At 34.4% G+C, this 25718-nt stretch overlaps 1 protein-coding gene across 1 annotated transcript in view; it reads right to left on the reverse strand.

Annotated features, from left to right (window-relative positions):
- LOC145296932 (coiled-coil and C2 domain-containing protein 1-like) overlaps positions 1-25718 on the reverse strand; it is a 178449-nt gene that overhangs the window by 123243 nt on the left and 29488 nt on the right. The window contains exons 5-8 of the mRNA XM_080143136.1: positions 22971-23163; positions 17242-17580; positions 4959-5074; positions 306-390 (exon numbers count right to left, since the gene is read on the reverse strand). Coding sequence (XP_079999262.1) covers positions 306-390; positions 4959-5074; positions 17242-17580; positions 22971-23163 — 733 coding nt within the window. The remainder of the gene's footprint in view (positions 1-305; positions 391-4958; positions 5075-17241; positions 17581-22970; positions 23164-25718) is intronic.

The following is a 25718-nucleotide window of genomic DNA, read 5'->3' on the forward strand; positions in this document are numbered from 1 at the left end:
TTCTTATTCAACTACAGACTGAAGGTTAGTTTTTAAGGATTCAGATATTGCCTTGGATATGTACATATTTGTTTTGCAACATGTCGAGATTAGAGGTTGGTGTCATCAGCAAACATATCCATCTCTGACACAATTGCATCATGTAGGTTGTTAGTGAAATTTAAGAACAATAAAAAAGTGGATGCACCGCAAAAGTCAATCTTTGATCTTTTAATTACTAGTAGATAAAAAGATTTATATTTTGTACATGTGAAGTTGTCTTATTTGATTAATATAGATTAAGATACATAGAAATCAATACAAACCTGGGCAACCTGGTGGTGGTGGTGGCATTTTGGATAAATCAATCGGTTTGCCTGATTCTAATGCTTTAATGACGCTGTCAAATTGCTGAAGAGAGAAAGAAAAAAAAAAGAAAATTATAAAAATTGAATTTGAAAGATAAAAATATTAAATAAAGTTTATTTGGACAACTGTTCTTATCTCGGATTTTATTCTTACAGTGCTTTGATTTATGTAACTGATGTGTCCATATGAACACGTAGTGCAACAGAGATAAATGTGTTAAAAAATCAGTTCTGAGTGACAATCTTACAAGAGTTGAAGGTTCAAGCCTCGGTTTAAAATTCCATGTAGAAAAGATACACATTGGTTGAAAAGTTGTGAGAATAACGTCCAAATTATCAATCCTCATCTGAAAAGTTCCGAAATAAAATTTTACAATTGTAATACACTAAATTAGTCGGAATACGTTTTTCTGGTGGTTCATTGGGTTTAAATAGCAACGACTGAAGTTAAAGGTCAATTGAGTCCATCTATCAAGTAAACTATGTGATTGTGCAGTTAAAGATACAGATTTGATTTTGTTATCTCTCAGGATTTGAAAACAGATGGGATTACTATATAGAGTTTGAATAATTACAAACCGTCGGGTTTCTTCTGATAATATAATCAGAATCAACTGAGTTAAGGAATGGATCTGATAGATTCTCACATTTTTCATGTTTATCTTGGGCAGCAGGTTCCGCACTGGGTTTCTTCCTCCACCATCCATCATGAAATCATAATATTTTTGTGTAGGATATGAAACTATATTTTTTTTTTTTTTTTTTAGTCGATGTACATGCATTTATCTCATGAATTACCGTTAAGTATAAATAATTTCTACAGTTGATAAATTTTCATTCCAAAATGAAATCTTTCTCAGTTTGTAAAAAAAATTATCTATGTAAAAAAAAAAATTATCCATGTAAAAAAAAGCTATCCACGTAAAAAAAAATTATCCATGTAAAAAAAAAATATCCATGTAAAAAAAAAATATTATCCATGTAAAAAAAAATTATCCACGTAAAAAAAAATTATCCATGTAAAAAAAAAATTATCCATGTAAAAAAAAAAATTATCCATGTAAAAAAAAATTATCCACGTAAAAAAAAATTATCCACGTAAAAAAAAAATATCCATGTAAAAAAAAAAATTATCCATGTAAAAAAAAAAATTATCCATGTAAAAAAGAAAAAATTATCCATGTAAAATAAAAAATTATCCATGTAAAAATAAAAAATTATCCATGTAAAAAAAAAATTATCCATGTAAAAATAAAAAATTATCCATGTAAAAATAAAAAAATTATCCATGTAAAAAAAAAAAAATTATCCATGTAAAAAAAAATTATCCATGTTAAACTTTCACATCAAAATTTTTGTTTAGTTTTAAAATGTCAAGTTTTCTTTTATAACGGTTTTGTATTCATTCAATTTTTATTAAATAGTATTTAGAGCAGAGTAACAAGTGAAATATTAAAATTTGAATCATAATAATTTTACATACTTTCATATTTCCCATGACGTGAGGTAGAAGTCTTAAGTAATTTGCAATTGTATCTTTAGTATATAACCTGCACTGAGGACAGTTTTCTAAAGATTGAAGGTTCAATCCTCAGTGGGAGTGATTCTCAGAATACAAATTGCAAATTATTTTAAAATTTGAAAACTTCTACCTAATCATGGTTAATGGAATAAGAGCATGCCACACTAGGGATTAAATAAAAGGTTCCATTCAAAATTCCGTACAGATTTCCAAGTTTGACAGTCAAACCATGAGAACGCGCATGATAAGAACAGTAGTTTGTAGAATTCAAATTATTAAATATAAAAATGATGATACGGATCATTCATGATTTTATATGTGTCATCCACAGACTGTTTCAGTATTCAATATATTACATTTCTTTAGTGTGGCTAAGCTAGAATCCGTTCCCAAGTCAGAGTTGAACTTATGACCATCTAGTTCATAGCTGGGAACTCTAACCACTTGACCATGGAATGAACGTTCTTGACAAGTGATATCTCAATCCTTTATACAAAAATTGTTAAGTACCAAAAAGTACTCCATTTATTTATTCATAAAGCGCTTTGCATTGTGCTAATAGTAGTTAGCAATATCAATGACAGTGCTCAATCCGAGAAGGGGGAGGGCTTATATAGCAATCTATATTTGTAAGCACACACATGGTCCTGGATATGACCTTAAACTATATCCAGTGGTAAGGCCCAGCTTGCGGGCTCTGGGGAGTGTGGAGCCACCCTTTAATTGGCATTGCTCCCAGGTCCACTCTGACCTGGAGTGGTAGTACCTGTTAGGGTCCCAACTATGGGTTAAATAGAAACCGACTTGAAAGCAACAAATATATTCTATTAAAAAAATTTTCTTCAAAATCTTTGGATTCGGCATTAAATAACCTGGAAAGGGTTGATATGCCATAAAACAAAAATAATTCCTCCTGTATCAGAAAACACGCTATGTGATATACGTATATCTGTACGTGATGTTGCCAAGCTAATCAAAAACCTTGATTCCAGTAAAGCAACTGGCCCTGATGGTATTCCAATTATAGTACTCAAAAAACTTCAACCTGAACTAGCGCCCATACTTACAAAACTGTTTAAACGTTGTCTTAAGGAGAATAGTTTCCCATCTCCCTGGAAAATCTCATCAGTATGCCCTGTATTTAAGAATTCAGGTGATCGATCATCCCCCTCTCAGTACAGGCCAATAAGTCTCCTGTGCGTCATGAGTAAGTTGCTAGAATCTGTGTTAAATACAGAAGTAATCAAACATCTCAACAAAAATAACCTTCTTAGTGACACTCAATATGGTTTCCGTTCTGCTAGATCTACAGCAGATGTCCTTACAGTTATATCGCATAGGATTAGCAAATCTCTCGACGGTGGCAATCTTTCTAGGGCAATTGCTCTTGACATATCTAAAGCCTTTGATAGGGTGTGGCATAAGGGTTTACTTCATAAGATCGCTAGCTATGGTATAGCTGGAAAAGTCTTCTCAATTATTAAATCATTTCTTTCTGATAGGTTCATAAGAGTAGTAGTTGAGGGGCAAAAATCAGAAGCTCACAGTATTAATGCCGGTGTCCCTCAGGGATCCATCCTGGGCCCAACTCTTTTCCTGATCTACATTAATGATCTTCCAAATCATATCCTTACATCATTTGTAGACATTTATGCTGACGACACTACCATTTATGGTACCACATCTAAGACAGTAAACGAGCAAGTACTCTCCAATTCTCTCTCCTCTGATCTTCAGCATGTAGTACAATGGGGAAAGGAGTGGCTGGTTACTTTTAATGCATCTAAAACCAAGCTTCTCTCTTTACATCATCAACATTTTAATCCACATTTGTCATCAATTGAAATGAATGGCTCTCGTCTTCAGGAGGCCTCAAGTTTTGACAAGCTTCTGGGCTTGACCATTACTCCTGATCTTAAATGGAACACGTATATCAAATCTGTTGCCAAGGCCGCTGGAAAAATGGTGGGATCTTTCTATCGATCCAGTAGATATCTCACTGCTGATGCTATTCTCTATCTATATAAGAGCCAGGTACGTCCAAGGATGGAATACTGTTGCCACATCTGGGCAGGAGCTGCTAGAAAGGACTTGTCCTGCCTTGATAGAGTTCAAAATAGACTTCGTAGCCTCGTAGATGTCCTTTTCTCCTCCTTACAACCTCTATCTCACAGAAGAGATGTTGCGAGTTTGTCTCTGATGTATCGTTATTTTCATGGAAAGTGTTCAACTGAGCTTCAATCTATGGTCCCCCCTCGCCAAACTTTCACAAGAAACACTCGTCTAGCTGTAAACACTATCAATAATTTCCCCCACTCTTTATCTGTGCCTAAACCTAAACATAGATTCCATGAACAAAGCTTCTTTCTTAGAACTGCACGCCTGTGGAATTGTCTTCCGTTTTCCTGCTTTCCGGCTGACTACAATATGGTTGTGTTCAAGTCTAAGGTAAATAAGTTCTTGATGAGCCGTTCCATATAAGTTATTAAATTTACCAAATTTTCATTACTAATGATTACTATATTGACCAACTTCTACTGTACACTCTTTAACCCTTATCCTTGAGTGGCCTCTGGGCCTTGATAATGTGGTGATGCCTTTGTAAAAAAAAAAAAAAAAAAAAAAAAAAAAATAACCACACACACACACACACACACCCCACCACACACACACGCTATGTATACATTCTGTGCTGCTGATATGAAAAACGCTTTGTTCTACTTTTTATTCTAACATATGAAAAAAAAAAAAATAAAGATAGAAATGATGGTGATCACTGATTTTCTTAAAAAAAAAAATTTAGTCAATTTTTTAATATTTTTTTTTTAATGTTCTAAGTAACTTTAACGAACCAGATAAAGCTCGGGTCTAGGACTATTGTTAAAGTGAACATTTGAAAATAGAAAAAAATAATGTTAATGATTAAATAGTGAGGAAGTAGATATGAAAAAATGAAAGCAACACGTTTAGCGCATAAAAATTACACAATCTTATAGAAGAAAAAAATGTAATTTGCTTTAAGTGCAAAAAAAAAAAAATCTCTAATCCGTTTAATGATACAACAAATAAAAATATGAGAAATTGCTAACCTTTGCCGTGTGAGCAAATTTGGTGGCGGTTTTGATGTCTCCAGAATGTTTCGCAGCCACTGCTGAAGATCGGTATTGATCACGTCGAAAGCGCAAAAGCTGGTGAGTTTTTTGATCTAAACAAACAAAAGAAAAGAAAATATTATCAAATTGCATAATTTCTGGTTTTAGAGGTTAAGGAGGAGACATATTTAAAATCAAGATTTAAGACTAAGCCACAGTGTTAGCAAGACAATAAAATATTCAGGACAGTAAGTTTTATAGTTGTGGACAGTTTAACAAAACAGTACTTGAAAAAAATAAAATAAAACACAACAATTTTTTAGACGAGGATTGGGGATTTATATTATTGTAACAGAGCCGCTAATGCTGGATTAGCAGCAGCAGCCATATTCAAATTACCAAGCTGACTGTGCGATGTGACAGCAGTAATAAAAAGACAGGTTCAGAGAAGCAGTGAATCAAGATGTATTCAGGATATGAGAAAGCGGAAATAGTCATGTTACACATGTTGCCTGCAAGTGACAGGGAAAGACACATCCTAAACATGGCCAGACAAAGATAGAGTACCAAATGTTCAACATGGCAGAGTTTTGTTAAGCACATTGGAGTACAAGAAGACTTTGAACAAGAGATAAGGCGTTATTCTGGAAGTACCTGTAAATAAATGTCTGTTTCAAAAAAAAAAAAAAAAAGAAAAAAAAAGTCGAATTTTTTCCTTATCTTTGTTTCCTTGCAACTGTCTGCATACAACATGCGGGTCCTGGGTGTTAACATGTAACGACTACCATACATTATTTAAATTTCCACTATTTTCAGTTTCATTCTTATATACAACAATGTTTCGATAAATGTAATGGCTGTCCTTCTTCAGGTGCAAAAACTTGAACTTGCAAACCTTCTAGTGGAACTCAAGAACCTGTACAAAGTTTCGAACCCTTTATTTAATCCATGGACATAGATTGTTCTCATCCTGTCAGCCATGACAAAGTATAAACATTAAATAGTGTTATTCTTAATTATCATCACCTATAGATTAATTACTAGGACCAATTGTTAAAAAATGCCTATAACCATTTCACCATAGGTTCATGTGGACAATTCTAGTATGGATTATAAGAACTTTGTTTTTGTTAATGCATAGCATTACTACTTTTTCTTTTTAATGGAAATCGCCCCAGACAAGGCATGAAGCCACTTGATGTAAAGAGCTTTAAAAAAAAAAAAAAAAAAAAAAAAAAAAACTACTTCAAGGTCAAAAACTTGCCTACAATAAGTGCTAAAAAGGAACAGCTTCTGATCCAGAAGACAGCAATTCTCCTCTCTTTGTCAGAAGCATAACTCATGGAATGTGAGGACTAAAGGACAAAATGAAGAAAGCGAGAGTTATGTGTCCGCTGAAAGTAAACCCAAGATCTACTTTCTACTCTCCTTATAACTTTGCCTGGTCGTAAAATATGCTTAAATATGATATTTTAATTTGTCCAGATTTCGTAAATATTATTATAGTCGTGATTTCAAAAGTAAAAAAAGTATTTGGGTACCATTAACAACTAGAATTGAAACCAAAATCAAAACTGTAGCACATAAAGCTGGGGGCATCACCACTGTACCAACATGACAAGTATATGAACTGATTAAAAATTAAACTAAAATGAATTTACAAATTTGTTTTTCAATTTTGACCCCCTTAAAAACTATTTTAACCGACTAAAGACCCAGAAAAGAACGGTCCATAAAAAATCCAATCATTTGCGGCCCCAAGCACCGCTCTGCAATTTTTAATTTCAGAAGAGATAGAGTTTAAAAACATGGAAACAGACAGACATATAGCCTTTTATATATTAGATTAACACTCCTACTTATGCTATATCTTTGTTAAAACACTTGAAGCAATGAAACTTACCATATAAGCATATTTTTCTGAATATGAAAATCTCCAGAAATTAATAGCTTTCAAGTAATGTAAGCTTCCACCCCAATGAGAGAAGTTTATGTTGATGAACAGGAGAAATTGAAAACAAACCAGAAGGAAAATTTTCCATGACAAGTAGTGGGTTTAGCTATCTGGAGCCAAAGAGACTTTAATTGTTGGGTTTCCCAACATGTCATTCTATGCTAAACTACGTACAAATTATTTGTTGGTTAATTTGTTTTGTAGGCGTATTTTTGGAAATAAATAAACAGAAAATGCTGGAAGGATAATAGTCAATAACTGGCACAGAAATTTCATCTCATAAGAATAAAATCTGAATAACTGAAGTGGAACTATCCATAACTGCTTTTGTCTGCCATGTTTAAAAAAAAAAAAACAAAAAAAAAAACTCATAAAACATTTCATAAAAAAAGTCATTCCACAACTTGATAAAGAATTTTGATTACGCTTCAAATAACCACTACCACAGACGTTAAAAGTTGATGGGTTTTTTTTTTTTTTTCATATTATTTAGATTCTTTGGACTACTGTTCTCATCTTCAATGTCATTTTCATAACGTTATGGTCGATGTAACCTCCGATCTTCTTCAGGTGTATCTTGTTGAACTCAGGAATGTTTCTGTTAAACTCAGGAATCTATACAGAATTTCTAATGGAATTATTTAATCCCATGGGGGTAGCTTGTTCCCATTCCATCAGTCTTGAGTAATTTGCAATATTATTTTCAGTCATCCACACTGAGGATTGAAACTTCAATCTTGAGAAGGTTACTTTTATAACTTGATTTTTTTTTTTTTCTTTTTAATAATAAATTATTTTTGCAGTCTAATTATTTTTGCAATTTTCTCATCAAGCCATTATCGATTGCCATCCACAAGTACCAGCAGGTGAGCAGATTCACCTTGTATCCTTTGTAAGCGGCACAAAGGAATTACTGTGACTGTCAATAGAAATCTCTGGATTTCTCCAGCAAGAACGCGACACATTTGTCGTTCAGTTTTGAAGTTCCATTGCACCATTTTATGCACCCCTATATCTATACTCCTATAATTTAATTTTTTTATGTATTGATATTCATATTAAAAACCCTTTCTTCTATTTATTTAAAAAGAAAATACAACTTTGCATTCATCTGCAAAAAATCTAGCTAATTTGAATATTATTTTAAACATTCATTTTAATAAATTCCTTATTTGTTTGTTTTTTTTTTTCGTTTTATCTTTAGTTAACTATTACGTGTAATTATATTCATGCAGATATTCTACATGATTTATACGTGCATAATGTTTGCATAAAAATGTTATAGTAAACACAAAACTCTTTCCATATATATATATATTTATGTATGAGTATATATTTTTTTTTTTTAAATTTTGCCTACCAAACTCCTCTTATAGGTTTTGGTCTACAGACATGAAACTTCATATATAAGTTATTTGAACCCATACGAAACTTTATATTTGGGTTTTAGTCAGGGAAAATCGGTACATAAGTGAAAAAAAAAAAAAATTCAATTTGCCAGGTGAAGGTAAAATGCTGGCATTACGAATATGCATGCATAATGTAGTAGCTATTGGTTCATGTTTTAATTTTTAGCCATGTCTTCATAGTTCAGTCATTAACGGCAGACGCAAAAATATATCGTAAGCTAAACGTTTGGGTTCTCGGTGGTGGCACATGAGTTATTTATTTATTTATTTTTTTTTTTTAACTTTTTAAATCATTGCTATATATTGGGTCCAATATAATCTATATATCTATAAAAGTGAACGTGTCTGTTTGTCTGTCTGTGTGTCTGTCTGTCTGTGTACATTTCCCTACGCAATAACTCTGCCAATTTTGAGTCTATAGACTCGAAATTTGAAATACCGGGTACTGAGATTTGGGAAAAATCGATGTGACGGGTGTCAGCCAGAAATTTGGCTGTTAAGGGGTCAAATTTCAACGATTTGACCTTTAAGAACTCTACCAAACTCCTCCGACAATTTTGGGTCTAGACACTTGAAATTTTAGATATAGGTTCCTTGAACCTGGATCTAACTTAATAAAGTGATTTGAGCCCGAAACTATAAATTTTAAGGGGTCATAATAGGGGTCAAAGTTTTAAAAAATTAACCATTTTTTTTTGTTTTTTTGCTTTTTTTGCACAGCATACACCTCCAAACACCCGAGCAACGCCGGGCACCCCTGCTAGTATAATAATAAATATGAAATCTGCATTAATCAAAATATCATATTTAAGTGTATTTTACGACCAAGCAATGCCAGATGCCCTGCGGGTCTATTACAAAATAGATATTTCAAAAAGACAAGACAATTATCAAGCAATTACATGGTTGCATAGCAATTTTGATATACAAGTTATAACAAAACTGTCTCCCTATAACCGATATTTTCCACAGATTTTTTCTAAAAGAAGTATGAATTCTAGCTCTTAAGTTGATTTCTTATGCAATTAAATGGCTATGGGTTAATGAAATGTATGAATTATCAGTTTCATGATAAATAATACTATGAGAGGATTGAAAATGATGAATGAAATGACCAAAATTGGATTACTGATGAGGATGGTTTATTTGTGGATGTTGGATGTGAAGATGACCATGTTGTAGCCTGCAGGGAACAGTCATCATAATGTGTTCCATAAATGAGAAGTTCTTGGAAAAAGAGACTGTTCATGGAAATCCCATTTGATGTTAGGAACATGGAATCAGAAAAGACAGTTGTTTGCAGTTGTGTTAGGATTGGTTGGTTGGTTGGTTGTTTTTATGGCATATCAACCCTTTTCAGGTTATTTAATGCTGAATCCAAAGATTTTGAAGAAAGATTTTTTTAATAGAATATATTTGTCGTTTTCAAGTCGGTTTCTATTTAACCCATAGTTGGGACCCTAACAGGTACTACCACTCCGGGTCAGAGTGGACCTGGGAGTAATGGCAATTAAAGGGTGGCTCCACACTCCCCAAAGCCCGCAAGCTGGGGCCTTACCACTGGATATAGTTTAAGGTCATATCCAGGACCGTTGTGTTAGGAAGACAAGTTCTTTGTGTGAATGCTTTACAAGGAGGAATAAGAGATTGAAATTCAGTCAAGTATCTTTCATGGAGATAATGACAAAGCAGAGAAAGACTAGCCAGATCTCTTCTGTGAAGAAGGGAAGAGAACATTCTCCACTGGATTGCAAAGTGAATTTTTATATTGTGTCAAGGCAAAAAAGAATGCTGGCAGCAGTACTCCATCATTAACTCTTATACAGGTAGAGGATTTCATCAGTGGTCAGGTACTTTCTGGAGTGATAGAATGATCCAACCATTTTTTTTTCTAGCATACTTAGTAACAGGTTAGATACATGTCTTTCGTTTTAGAACTGGAGTGAAAGCCCATCTTAGGAAATTATCAAAAAAAGGAGTTGATCAGAAGAGAGCGAATCAGAAAAAATTTGATCACCAATGCTCTTTGGAGCGCTGCCATAAACTTATGTCATCTGCCTTAGACTTATGTCAACAAATGATCTCTGAATATGATTTGAAAGGTCGTTAATGAAGATTAGGAAGAGAATTAGGTTGAAAATAGATTGAGGTATGCTGGCATTGATACTATGCATTAAAGACTTTCTCCACATTAACATTTATTTTTATGGATTTAGTAGAAATGAAAGATTTGTTGGTTAAAAAGACATTTCCAGATATTTAATAGCTAATACGTTTAGTGAAGTAGAGCTTTTGATACTTCAAGAAACAAAGTCTCTATTAAGAGTCACTGGTTTTATGCAATATTACAGTCAACAGCTCACCAGTTGATCTTGCTTAATGAAATCTATATTATTTATCGCAAAATAGATTGCGTTTGTTGAGGTGATTGATGACTTCTTGATTTATCACAGATTCAAACATCTTATGATGCACAGGAGATTGATCATCAGTATTTTGAAATAATGAGCAGACTAAAAGTTTTCCAGGAAGATGGAAAGCATAATTCTTTCAAGCCATGATTGAACAGCTTTGTAAGGATAGGAGTTAGTTCCTGCAGCAAATTCATAAGGACAATGACTGGAATCTTATCAGGAACAATTGCTTTGTTGTCATCAAGATTCTTGATATGTTTAGCAAACTTCCAGACAAATATATAAATATCACTCAGAGTAATCATCATCATATCGTATGAATCTAACTATTCCATTGTTAGCATTGGTTTCCCTGATATTTTTCTAGTCAGAATTTTTCTAGAAAGACATCAGGTACCTACAGGAGAGACCATATGAAAGTTGCCAACATCCTAAGTGATTTTTGTGGAATTAATTGGATTTGAATATAGGACACACAAATCATCAGTTTGCCTGTTTCCCACCTGACTACAACTTGGATGTCTTCAAGTCCAACATAAACAAATTCCTGATAAAGTGTCTTATTTAAGGGTGCGGTTTATCAAATCTCCATTACTAACGATTACTACGATATTATCCCATTGATTACTGTACATGCAATAACCCTTATCCCGAGTGGCTTCTGGGCCTTGATAAGTGATGACTACCATGTAAAAAAAAATGTCGTTAACCACTAGACCACCATCAGCAGTGCAGAGATTAGAGTTGTAGACATCCATACAAGATTGACAGGGGCCCAAATGAACAGTGACACATTTGTTGGCTTGCACATTGGTGTAGCAATACACGTGGCTAATAAAATGCTTTGGATACTCACAGATTTCAAGGGGTTTCTGCTAAAACAGTCATATTTTAAAAACCAAAGCACTTTAAGTCTTCAAAATACCGTTTTATTCAGAAATGAAAATACTTTCAAATGAATTAGTAAATAACATACATTATATAATTTTAGAGTTTTAAGCAAATAAAGTGATAAAAATGTGATCATAAAACGGCATTTTCGGTAAGATTTTGTAACGACCCTCCCTGATTTGTAAACATTCGTACCGTGTTTCTGTTAAGAATTTTTTAATGAAATTTGGAAATCAGCCAAAAGAGATGTCATTTTTAATAATTTTGAGTGTCCGAAATTCATTTGACCACTAGTTTTTTTGTTGTGTTAAAAAAAAGATTTCAAAATGATGAGTATTGAAAGTTTTGAAAAAAAATTTCTTCGGACACTCACTATTAAATAAAACAATCTTTTTACTATGTTTATTCGTTAAAAAGATGATTGGACAGTGTTTTCTCTAGTGGTACGTAGCAATTTAAAAACATATCCGAAAAAAATCGTTATGAATTTGAATCAAGACTTCTGTAGTATTAGTAATAGCATCAGCGATAACATGGTGTAAACAGTCATTTGTTTTTGTTGTTTATTTTTATTCCAAATCGATTTTTTTTTTTAATTGAAAATCTGGTTATAAATAAAAATTCTTACTTGTTTAGTTAGAGCTATTTTGTTATCAACCATACAAATATTTTTAAAAATTGGGTAGTAGTAATTTTTAAAATATTTTAACAAGCGAAAATGTGAAATATGATGTTTTGGTTCACGTGTACGAACGGTACACACACTTCTAATTTTTGTCCCTTAAAAAATGTTTTCAGTGAATTATCGAATGGAAACTAATCTACCCGATTATTAAAAAAAAATAAAATAAAAATAAAAATCAATATTTAAATATTTGTAGGAGGTGCTCAGTTAAAAAATAACAACGGTAGGAAAAGACATGAAATGTAATTAAAAATCAAAATAACATTAATTCAAAATTTTTAACAATTTGTCAGCTTTAGCAAAAACATGTTTCCTTTTTTATATTTAAATAGAATTTAAATACTTGATATTTTTCCAAGCATCATGTTTTCTGTTAAAGGGACGTCACTTTTTTTAAATAACATTTATTTTTGTCTGTCATAATTCTTGTAAAGTTTCACAATGGGTATCAAACACCCTCTTAAAAAAAACGCTTAATTCTATGTCTAATCCTAGGTACGAGTGGCAAGCCTCCTCCTAAAACCTTTAGCCTTAACAATGATGCTAAGTACAAGTGGTAGAGCTCCCCACTAAAACTTCCTCTGTGAGCTCATAAATGTAAAAAAAAAGCATAAAAACGTTTAAAGAAAAGTGCACATCATTAATCCCCCCCCCCAAATAAATTGGTCAACTGTCCTAAAATGCTATGATCATTTTGAAATGGTGAATTATTTTACATTTATGTGAAACCACCCCCACTCTAAATTCTAAAATTGTTTTTGTTTTGTTTCTATCAAGTCTTCAGGATGTTCACACATAATTTTCCTTAGCCCTATCATTAACCCAAAGTCAGAGTGGCAACCTCCCTACCTTCTCATAATTGCACAAAGACCCTCTTAAAACCACGCATAATCACCTTTTAGAAAACAAACAAACAAAAACAAAAAACACCCAGGATTTATCAATCATAGGAAAAGGGGGGAGGGGTAACTGTCCTAAAACGCTCGAATGATTCAAAATGGGAAATCATTTTACATTAAATTCTAAAATAATTTTTATCTTTTATTAAAGTTTTTCAAGTTGTTCACATGCAATTGTCTATAAAGGTAGAATCACATATTTTGGAGAGGTGGTCAGATGGGAGGGGTAACAGAAGGTATTAATCTATAATAATACCAAAGAAATATTGCAATATATTCATTTTTAACCAATCTTAGATTTCGATTTCAGTTTTTGGCACATAAAATGCATTACAACTAAATTTTGAGTTCTCTAACTTCTTTTTTTTTAATGAATACCTGACATTTTTAAGCAATCGCAGCATATTTATGTGCATTTACTGCAGATTATTTGGAAACCATTCATTTCTGGAGATTTTCAGTAGCATATTCAGATTCCTTGCACAAAAATACACTTATAAGCCAAATTTCATTGCTTAGTCTTGTGTTTTAACAAAGATATAGCATTTTTACTGAAAAAGTAGTGCAAAAAATGTGACAAAATGCATATGGTCTTAAAGAGGGGAAAATATCCAAACATGCAGGGCATAAAAATAGTCATAACTTCCTTGATTTTAATTGGATTTTAAAAATTTAAAAAGATTATTTCTTAGCTTGTCAAGCTCTTTCTATATATACCAATATTGAAATATTTTAAGCCATTCAAATTTTTTCATGTGTATTGCTACATTGGTGCCTGGAGAGGATACCTCTTTAAAATCTTGTTGTTGGCATTGGTTTCCTTGATATTTTTCTAGCCAGAATTCTTTCTACAAAGACATTGGGGATTACGGGAAGGACCACATGAAGGTTGCCAACATTATAAGAGAAAGTGGTTTTTGTTGAACAAACTGCATTTGAACTTAGGACACCCAGATTGTATGTCCATGTTGTTAACCACTAAACCACCGTCACCTCCTATCACTTAGAGTATGTCATGAACAGCTTTTTAAGGATAGGAACTAGTTCCAGCAGCAAATTCTTAAGGACAATGACTGGAATCTTAATAGGATCAGTTGCTTTGCTGAAATCATGGGAAAAATTCTGGAGGTAGGTGATGCTGATTGCTGATGACACCATATCTATTCCATTCCCTGCAAAGAAGTCTCACATCTGGTGCAAAGAAGTCTCACATCTGGCGCAAAGAATTGGTCAAATGCCATACTCCAAATATGGCTTAGCCGTAAACATAAAATGGTTTAAATGTTCACATCTATCAAGACATCACGTTTAGCTAATCCAACATTTTTGCAACATTTTTAATTTTAAATCCATGTCAGGTGATTAATTTAACAAACCAACTATCAAAATTATCCCCATCAATCATATCATACAACTTGATGAACTATTCCCACCACCATCAAGGAATATATAATTGATATTTATAAAATTATGAGAACTTCACGTGTGCATTTATTTTTTAACATTAATCAAATATTGATTGAAATCAAAAAATGCAATAGGGAAAATGAAAATAGGAATCATTTTAAAAATTCTATTTCAAGTCTCATTAGTATTCACTCCATTCTTTTCTTAATTCATACTCATGAGTTGCATTATGTAGCCAACTTTCCTCTTCCTTGCATCTTCCACATAATCAGCATTGTTTGTGTTTCTTTCTCTTTGCCTACTTAACCTTTTATTATTTACTAGCGGGGGGTACCCGGCGTGGCCCGGGTGTTTGTAGGTGTGTGTGTGTGTTTGGGGGGGGGGATCAAAACAACTCTGTTTTTAAAAAAAACGTTGGCCGAGTGTTTGGAGGTGTAAAAGAAAAAAAAAACTTTTAGTAGGAAAGTAGGCTTGAAAACCAAACCTTTGACGTGGAGGTGGAAACAAAATGGAAAATAAACCTGGGACCTAGCCATCTCGCCCACGAGAGAAGAGGAATGAAAAACCTCTTAATTTAACGTTTATAAAATGAAATTAACAGGTGCGAGAACCTTAAGTCGCATGATGTTTGATCTTGAAACATGACGCGGCTGCAAGCCAGTTTTTGCTTGTTTTATGCTGAAAAAACAAAGATACACAGGATGCTCTAAAAATCTGGAAAAAATAATGCGTGAAAGTCGGGCAAATTAAATAGACAGGCGCCCCTGTTTGTAACTCTTAGATATTATCATTTAGACATGATATAAAAAAATTTAAGGAATGAGCCGACCGAAAAGTCCATCGAAAAAAGCCTTTTACAGACATACACAAAAAGCGAACATACATACATACATTTTCGCTTTCATATATATATAGATAAGTTTATAAAAAAAAAAAATTTATTTAAACTCAAAAATACTTATGCAATTTAAAATGAGAAACCCGTGAAACAAATGAAATTTTCTCCTCTCTCTTCTATTCACCATATATAATCAATCAGCCTACTTGCCGATTTGGCATCCATAACTCTTAGACCCTTATCTCTACAATTATATAAATGTAACTTTGTTTGCATGTGAGTTCGTTCCTTATAGACTCTGAAATGGCTGAACAGATTTTCTTTAAAATTTACAGAACTTTAGTGTATAAGTCTGGCAGTGATCTTAGTTAAGTTTTGTCTCAGAATACCCTCGATAATTACCGATAATCGAAACCATTATTTTAATTTATCTATCATTGGTAAAGCCGTTTTTTCCATGTCGTTGCTTAGCAACAATGATAAAACAACAGCTGTGAAAATTCTATTGTGGGTAAGTTGATAGCATGTTTTTTTTTTCTTTTTTTTGCACGAAGTGGTCTGTAGGTTAAAACTCTGTACATAAATTTCTTAATTTTTTTTTTTCATTAACCGCAAAGAATTTTATAAGACTTGAAAATTTACAGGGTTTTTTTTTTGTTATTTTTTGCAGGACGTGGTCTGTAGGTTCAAACCCCACACATAAATTTTTGTTTTTTCTTCCATTAACTGGAAAGAAGTTTATATAAAATAATTTTATAAAAGAAACAGTAGGTTCTCCAGAGTGCAATGTAGAATAACATATTTTGGACTAAGTTACTGAATGGAAGCACGTGAAGTTTCCTTCCGGGCGATTTCACGGATTTTAATGACGATAAAAATATATGAGTGTGAAATATTCACTAATCATCATTCAAACCCAAGCAACGTCGGGTCTCTCTGCTAGTTATTTATAAAAAAAAAACAAGTGAAGCATGCATTGTCCTCTATGAGTGCACAGTGAATGAGGCATAAAAAAAAATGACTAAGTTCAGCATTTGCCACCACCCCCCCCCATTTAGCTCCAAAAGTTCCTAGAGGACGTCAATCCTGGTAAAAATGAACAAACGGTAGTTTTAGGCCTTAACATATGTAAATTTGAATTCTGTGCCATGCATATAAAGAAAGTCCATCATTTGCCCCCCCCCCCCCATTTAGCCCCAAAAATACCAAAGGCCTTAACATATTTGAGTTCAGCACCATGCAAATCTGCTAAATAGACATACAGAAAATCTTGGACAAATATGGTAAAATAGTCCCAAAAATGGAGTGTTTTTATTAGCCCTAAAAGAACTATCACAAAGTATAGACAAACAAAATTATATAGAAATCAGTTACAACTTTTCAGAAAGTTTTATAAAAATCCAAGACATTAATTTTTTATAATAAGCACAAAAGTATCAATTTTAGCCATTTTAACCCAAATGGCATTCCTAGGGGGAGGCAACCAGAGTTTCCCTGGAAAATGTGTTCTGTTATTTTTTTTCACTCGTGTATCATGTTTGTGCAAAATTTCAAAAAATTCCAAGGCGTAGTTACTAAGGAAAGTGCGAATAGACAAGGGTGAATTTACATGTCCACCCTCCTTTGGTCGGAGAAAAAAAAATCAAAAATAGTTATGCAGTTTAAAATAAGAAAACCCTGAAACATAAATGAAAGTAAAGATTCCTGGGCAACACCAGTTTGATTACGACTAACATAGAATAAAGCATTGTTTTGTAACAAGAAAGATTTATCTGATTCTTACCTGAGGCTGACAGATTTGAAATATCTGGTTCAGGAGCAACGGGCTTAGAACTTTGCGGCACCGGAGATTCTCTTGGAAATGGCATTGGCTTGGGTTGTGATGTGGCAGCAGAAGCAGCACCGGCTGAAGATATTGGAGATCTAGTTCCAGGGAGACCCTGTGGTTGAACTGAAGGAGAAGGTAGTACAGGTATGGCTCCTGGTGCTGGAGGCTTCCGCCCAGGGGATTCTAAATTGTTTATAGTTCTTTGAGCAGAAGTTGGAGACTTTATCGGTGAGGAAATCATACCTGGACTAGAACTTGTAGATGGAGGAGAAGGAGCCGATGGAGAAACAACATCTGAAGTAAATAAATTTGCATTTATAAATTATTAAAAATCTAATGATGTCATTTGTTATCTTTCTAACCCTTCCACCATGTAAGCTTCATCTGTTTATGAATATTTTGGATGGTGGCAGAAAGGGCAAAAAATAACTATTCAAGGATTCTGGCAAAATAACTGACCCGCTAAATTTCTGACCTCATCAGTTACCTGCTATTTTTTACTAAAATCTTCAAGTCTTTACTCAATCAAGCACTAGTCCACCATCTTGTAAATACTAAGCTTCTTTTTGAGCAACAATATGCATTTAGGCAAGCCCATTCTACTGCAGATATTTTAACCATAATCTGTGAGCGCATATACCATGCACTTGATATGGCAGGGGAACTTACAGTGTTTGACAAGGTCTAGCATGAAGAGCATCTCACAAAAATTAAAGGTACTTGTACAGTTTAATCAAGACATTAAAAAATGAAAATATCGAAGAAAGGTTATATTGTACATATCCGTTTCGGATTGAAGATCTCCGAGAAAAAATTTCATTTAATTTGATTGAGTAGTTTTTTTGTTTTTTTTTTACAGCGGAAAAACACGTTTTTATAAGAGCACATTGAAGGCAGCCATTATGGAAATTTTTAACATGCCATGGGGAGATAACTCCAGTTAAAGCGCCGACACTCCCTCCCCATCTTTATTACTAGCTTTTCTTCCTAAAAATCGAACCTTTTGCTTGGAATCATAACAAATTGTTTTTTTCGCTGTAAAAAAAAAAATAAAAATAACGGATACGTACAATATAACCTTTTTTCGATATTTTCATTTTTTAATGTCTTGATTAAACTGTACAAGTACCAAATTAAATCCTATGGTATTTCTGGACAAATACTCAATATAACCAGATAAGTCATCTCCCTCTCAGTACAGATCAATAAGTCTCCTGTGTGTCATGAGTAAGTTGCTGGAATCTATATTAAATAGAGAAGTAGCCAACCACTTCAGCAGAAATAACCTTCTTAGTGACATGCAATATGATTTCTGTTCTGCAAGATCTACAGTAGATGTGCTAACGATTATATCTTATAGGATTAGTGAATCTCTCGACAAAGGCTTCCTTTCTAGGGCAATTGCTCTTGACATATCAAAGAGTAGTGGTTGATGGGCAGAAATCAGAGGCCTACAGTATTAATGCTGGAGTCCCTCAGGGGTCCATCCTGGGCCCAACTCTCTTCCTGATCTACATCAATGATTTCCCAAAACACATATTTAAATCATTCGTTGACATCTATGCTGATGACACGACCATCTATGGCAACACATCAAAGGCCGCAAATGACAAAGTTATCTCTGAATCTCTCTCCTCTGATCTTGAGTGCTTGGTACAGTGGGAGAACAGATGGATGTTTACTTTTAATGCATCTAAAACCAAGCTCCTATTTTTATATCATCAACGCTCTGATCCCCATCTGGCATTAATTGAAATGGATGGCTCTCATCTAGGGGAGGCTCCATGTGTTGATAAGCTTCTGGGATTGACCTTTACTCCTGACCTGAAATGGAACACGTACATCAGGTCTGTTGCCAAAGTCGCTGGAAAAATGTTGATAATGCTATGACTTTTTCCTTTACGTGGTCTTAAAAATCTTTTTTATTTTACCCTCTCTGCTCTAACAACCCTGCAAACCTCTTCCACATATATCCATACTCAAAAAACAAAACAAGATTAAACCCAGAACTAACTTTTTATGTAGACCCCACACTACCAGGTCTTCTTCAACTTTCGAGCTTGAAATCCAATAGCAGGAGACCAAAGAAACCGGCATTAAACCAACTGTTTCCCTAGATTAGTTTGCAATTAAAAGATACTCAAACTTGACTTCAAAATTTTAACCCCCAAGATCGCCATAGGCATGGAATATGTACCTACATTAGAGATGGCTTTATATGTGGCAGGGATACCTGCAGAGAAGTTCATAAATTACCGTATATGTGCTTCTGAGTAGCACTTGCTTGCAGTATCGTGTTCATATTTGCCCTCTATCGCTCTTATTACAGCTAAGTTACTATCACTGAGAGTATCTTTAAGTGAATTGATCACATTATGTCTGCTTATCCCTTGGTTAAAATTCACGTCTGTGGAAACATGGTTGAATGGTTAGCCCACTCAAACGAAACAGATGATGAGGGGAGGTACTGTCATGATTTCTCTATTGCTAGACAAATGTTCTTTGTGTAAGTCACGAAAAAGGGGACCATAGATTGGAGCTCAGATGAGCACTTGACACGAAAATAATAATAAAGCAGAGACAGACTCACAACGTCTCTTCTGTGGGAAAGAGGTTGCAGGGAAGATAAAAAGGCATCCCCCACTAAGCTACGAAGTCTATTTTGAACTCTGTCAAGGCAGGATAATTCTAGCAGCTCCTGCCCAGATGTGGCAACAGTATGCCATCCTTGGACGTACCCGGCTCTTATACAGATAGAGAACTGCATCAGCAGTAAGATATCCACTGGAGCAGTAGAAAGATCCCACCATTTTTCCAGCAGCCTTGGCAACAGATTTGATGTACATGTTCCATGACAGATCAGAAGTAAAGGTCAGACTCAGAAGCTTGTCAAAACATGGCGCCTCCCCAAGATGAGAGCCATTCATTTCAATTGATGCCAGACGGGGATCAGAGGGTTAATAATGTAAAAATTGGTTTTAGATGCATTAAAATTACCCAACCATCTCTTTCCCCATTGTATCACATGCTCAAGATCAGAGGAGAAAGAATGAGAGAGAACTTGGTCATTTATGGCCTTTGAAGTGTTGCCATAGACGATAGTGTTGTCAGCATAAATGTCTGTGAATGATCTTAGGATGTGATTTGGGAGGTCATTGATGTAGATCAGGAAGAGAGGAGTCCAGGATGGATCCCTGAGGGATTCTAGCTTTAATACTGTAAGCTTCTGATTTCTGCCCATCAACCACTAATCTTATGAATCTATCAGAGATAATAATTACCGTAGCTGGAGATCTTGTGGTGTAGACCTTTATGCCATACCCTATCAAAGGCTATTTATATGTCAAGAGCAATTGCCCTAGACAGGAAGCCTCTGTTGAGAGATTCGCTAATCCTATGAGAGATAACTGTTAGCACATCTGCTGTCACTGAGGAGGTTGTTTTGCTGAGGTGGTTGACTACTTTTCTATTTAACAGATCCCAGCAACTTACTCATTACGCACAGGAAGCTGATTGGTCTTTATTGAAAGGGAGATGACCGATCACCTGAATTTTTAAATATGGACATACTGATGAAGTATTTTCGGGTGTTGGGAAGCAATTCTCTTTAAGACAACATTTAAACAGCTTTGTAAATATGGTAGCTAGTTCTGGTTGAAGTTTTTTCAGCACTATAATCAGAATGCTGTCAGGGTCAGTTGCTTTACTGGAATCAAGATTTTAATAAGCTTGGCAACATCACGCACAGATATTTGTATGTCACGTAGCGTGTTTTCAGACACAGGAGGAAATATGGGTGGTTAGTAGCCCTGATCACATAGAATAATACTCAAGATGAAAACAGTAGTACAAAGAATCCAAATAATATGAATAATTAATCCTCATCTAAAAAATTAAGAAATGAAAGCAGTGACTATTTTAACAAGAACCCAAATTTGCCCAGCTGGACAAACTTGGGTTCTTGTACCGGAAAAATATCTAGTAAATAAAATGTTGTTTAGTAAATCGTTATTTTTTTGCATTTCCATACATCAAACATGGATATAAATATCACTAAAACATCCGTTGGGTCATAAGCTTCATTTCGGTACCTAACTTGCCTGAGTGGCTTGCCAGTAGGCTGAAATAAACAGCGTCAGCGTCTCACACACACACACACACACACACAATAAATCGAACTTACTAAGGGAGATAATAACTTCCGGTGAATACCAGAAAAATATCCAGTAAATAAAATGTGGTTTAGTAAATCGTTATTTTTTTTTTTGCATTTTTTTGCATTTCCGTACACCAAACATGGATATAAATATCACTAAAACATCCGCTGGGTCACAAACTTCATTTCGGTACCTTACTTGCCTGGGTGGGTTGCCGGTAGGCTGAGATAAACCACGTCACACAAACACAGACAGACATTAGGAAAATTTATAATAAGATTTATGCATCAAAATTTTATTCAAACTATTTTTAAATTACAGATATTTAACAATCTGACAGATAATCAATTTCATTTGTTACTGGAATACTAAAAATTATATAAAATACAAAAAAATAATGCATATAAAAGCTTCTTTTTTTTTTAAAATTAATTCAAAAGCTTAAAAAATTACAAGCTGAGATACCAGAGCATGAATAGAAAAATAAACAAAAGTTTTTAAAAAAGTGTGTGTAGTATCTTTTTAGATTTCTTTCTATTCTCCGCCCATCCCAGGACTGACCCTCTCCCTTCTTTTGACAAGTCATGTGAGTTAGTAAAAAGATTAGAATAAATAAAAATTCATATTAACATAGAAGGAATCCTTTAAGGGTCGGAAATTTGCCAAGTCATTTTATTTCAGTAATTTCTAAGAAAATGGCTAAAACTTTAAGGGAAGACCTCTAGTCTGTAGTGGAATGAGACCGTAAATGGATTGTAGCATTTAATGCTACTAAGACTAAGCTTCTTTCCTTTAATAACTACAAGAAACCTTCTCAATTAACTGATTGCAATGGCTAATGAAACACTACCTGAATGTACCGTGTTCAAACTCATATTAATATTCACAAACACGTAATTGGCAAGACTGCTTCAAAGAAGGTGGACTCTTTCTACTATGCTAGATGTACTCTCAGGTGTGAGTATCCCGTACCTTTAGAAAGCCACTATTCACCCATGCATGGAGTATTGCTGGTGCATCTGCCACTAGTTTCGCACTTCTAGACAGGGTTCAAAAAGAGTTGCCAACATGACAGGTCCTGCGCTAGCAACCAAACTCCAAATTCCGTTCCTTTGACGAAATGTTGCACCTTTGTGCCTGTTTTATAAGTATTTTAATGGAATGTGCTCCGATAAACTCAAAGCTCTTGTACCCCCATGACATAGATACCTCCGACAAAGCCAACAAGCAGAAAAAACCCACCCTTACACTGCAGAGATTCCTAAATTCCGGAAAGTCTTCTACTCTTCCCTCAAACTGCGAGACTTTGGAATTTTCTCCTGGGTCACTGTTTCCCTTACTGTACTAACATGCAGATGTTCATGTGTAATGTGAACAGACATCTCGCTGTTCAACTCCATACATAGTATCCCTGTAGATTTGGTCCGAAATAGTAGCCTCTTATATCAAGTGGCACTGTGCCTTGTTTGGGGTGAAAATAACAGTAAAAAAGAAAAAAAAAAGGAAAGAAGACAATATATGACTTACTTCGAGCTGGCAAAGATGGTGGTGTTGGCCGTGAATAAGTTTCCGAAGGTGTCAAGTCTGCTTGGTTAGGCACTTTAGCTGGGGTTGGAAGAGATGAGGGTGGGTCCCGAGTCTTCACAGCAACAGGAGGTGGAATAGAGTCTTCATCCACAAGATGGCCACCTTGGGCCTTTCGTAGTAGGTCTTGCAGAGTCTGACAAAATAAACAGAAAGTTCAAATTATTATTTTTTTTTGTTTAACCATGTCTATATTATTGTGTCAGTTATGGCATTCCATAAATTGCTGAAATTGATCATTATTGAAAAATGTTTTTTAAGGAAATATAATCTATTACTGGTTTATTCAGTAAATTTAAGAAAGAAATTAAAATTGTTCAAACTATGATTTTAATAGAAAACAGGTTATTTTTTTTTTATTATTAATGGTGAAAAATAATTCTCAATAATAAATAAGAAAGATTTAATATTAAATGACTTGTAAAAAGGAATTAAATTTGGAGAAGCACAGAAAGAAATAGAAAGATGTCGGCATTTGTTTTATTTATACAGATTATATAGAAATTTGTTTCCAGTTGTCGGATAAAGATAGAGAGAGCAGGAGACAGACAAAAGGAGAGAAGATAGAGAGATAAGGGAAGGAAAAGGGGAAGAGAGAGGCGCAAAGAAAAAAGTCACTTTTTTACTCTCATTTTACAGGGTGGAGCGATAAAATTGTCACTCTAGAAAAGACGATAGGATTCCATTTCTGTTTGATGAAAACCGGTTTCTTTATTTTTTGCAGACTATCTACTAGTTGGCCAGTTGTGTACAAATCTCAAGAGCGATAGGAGCCTTCTATCATGTCTGAAAGTGACACAATGTTCAAACGAGTGAGATCAGAGATGTACCGCTATACAACACATGCTTTTTATCAATCCAAGTTATGACAATAGGACCATTGCCAGCACCCTTAAAATTGCCACGTATAAGAAAGACATACCCAAGGTGATGAATACAAAGTTTCCGGCCACGGTTATGGTCTTTGGTGTGGTTTCAAGTGAGGGCCACATCATGCCACCTCACATCTTTGAAGTCGGCTTTAAAGTCAACACCAAAGTGTACCCGGATGTGCTGAAGCGTGTGGTGATTCTCTGGTGCAATCAAACCCAAATATAAAGTTTTGCATTCGAATACTCTATATATTAAGTTTCATTTCTGCAGACCAAAAACTGACAGGAGTTTGGTAAGCAAACTTTTGGAAACAAATATATGTATATAAGTATACATAAATATATATATGTGTGTGTGCGTGTGTGTGTGTAGAAAGACGTGTATGTTTACTACAATCTTTTTACGCAAATATTACGTAAGTATAAATGATGTAGAATATTGCAGGAATATAATTACACGTAATAGTTAACTAAAGATGATTATCTCATTAGAAACCCCCAAAAAAACTAAGGGAATTAATAAAATGAATGTTTAAAAGAATATATCAATTAGCTAGATCTTTTGGAGATGAATGCAGTTCCAAGACCCATATATAACAAAGTTGTATTTTTCTTTTAAATAAATAGAAAAAAGATTTTTAATATTAATATCAATATAAAAAAAAATTATAAGATTATAGATAGATATATAACGCGGGTGTGATATGTGCGTATTTATCGACGAGACCAGATGCAAGGTAAAAAATATGACATAAACAATTATGATTAATGACGGGGCCGAACATCGAAGAATCTCTGAGCAGGTGTATAAAAAAGTGACCAGAATTAAAAGAACCACATCTTTTGCTTCTCCCGTTCCCTCCTAAGTTTGTCGTCTGTCCATACTCTCTCTCTCTCTCTCTCTCTCTCTCTCTCTCTCTCTCTCAAATCCTGGGTGTGGCAGAAGGACTCGGCACCAGCCCAGATCCAAAGAGACCCAGGCTTGGCTCCAGAAGGAATACTACGATTTTTACCCTTCTCTCACTATCCCACATCCTCTCCTAACCTGAACCCACTGGACTACCTGTTTTGTCATACGTCTAGAGCATCACCAACATGACCTCCCACAACACCAAAGTCAGTCGGTGGATGGTGGCAATTACGCCACCATCCACTGAATATTTGCAGAGCTCCTGCCAGCACTTGTAGCAAAGGCATGCTCCCAGTTCTGAACCTATATCGAGTTGGAGATTGAGGCTGAAGGTGGCTACATTGAATAGATGTCAGCTCTACTACATAATCAAGTTACCTGAATTGATTTTTTTCAATAAAAGTTTTTAAAATAAAAGCTGTAGTGTTGTTTTCTTAAGGGCAACAACTCATTCCACCTTGTATTGTCCATGTGCTTGGGCAATACCAGACAATCATGTTAGTTTCAAATAATAAAGACATTCTTCAACATTGAATTTTTAGCAAAGATTGTATGACGATAACAATAGAAATAATTGTCTGATACACAACTCTGCATCTGAAGAACTCCATCCAATATTAACAATTGAAGCAAATGTAATAACAAAGGGAAATATATCGCTGAAGTAGCCGAGCAGTCTTGCTTCATTTTAAGTAATAAATCTGCCATATGCTGCCGTATAGAATGAGTGTCATAGTTGAACTGGGAGGTCCAAGCATGAGGCTTGTGTACCTTTTGACGTCTCTCCCAAATGCCTTCACCAGCCAATATTTATGGCTTAACCAGCCAATTACAATATTGCAGGATTGGTTGGTTGTTTTACGGCATATCAACCCTTTTCAGATTATTTAATGCTGACTCCGGTGATTT

This window comes from Euprymna scolopes, chromosome 17 (genome assembly GCF_053919585.1).
Source record: "Euprymna scolopes isolate OS-2025 chromosome 17, ASM5391958v1, whole genome shotgun sequence".
NCBI lineage: Eukaryota > Metazoa > Mollusca > Cephalopoda > Sepiida > Sepiolidae > Euprymna > Euprymna scolopes.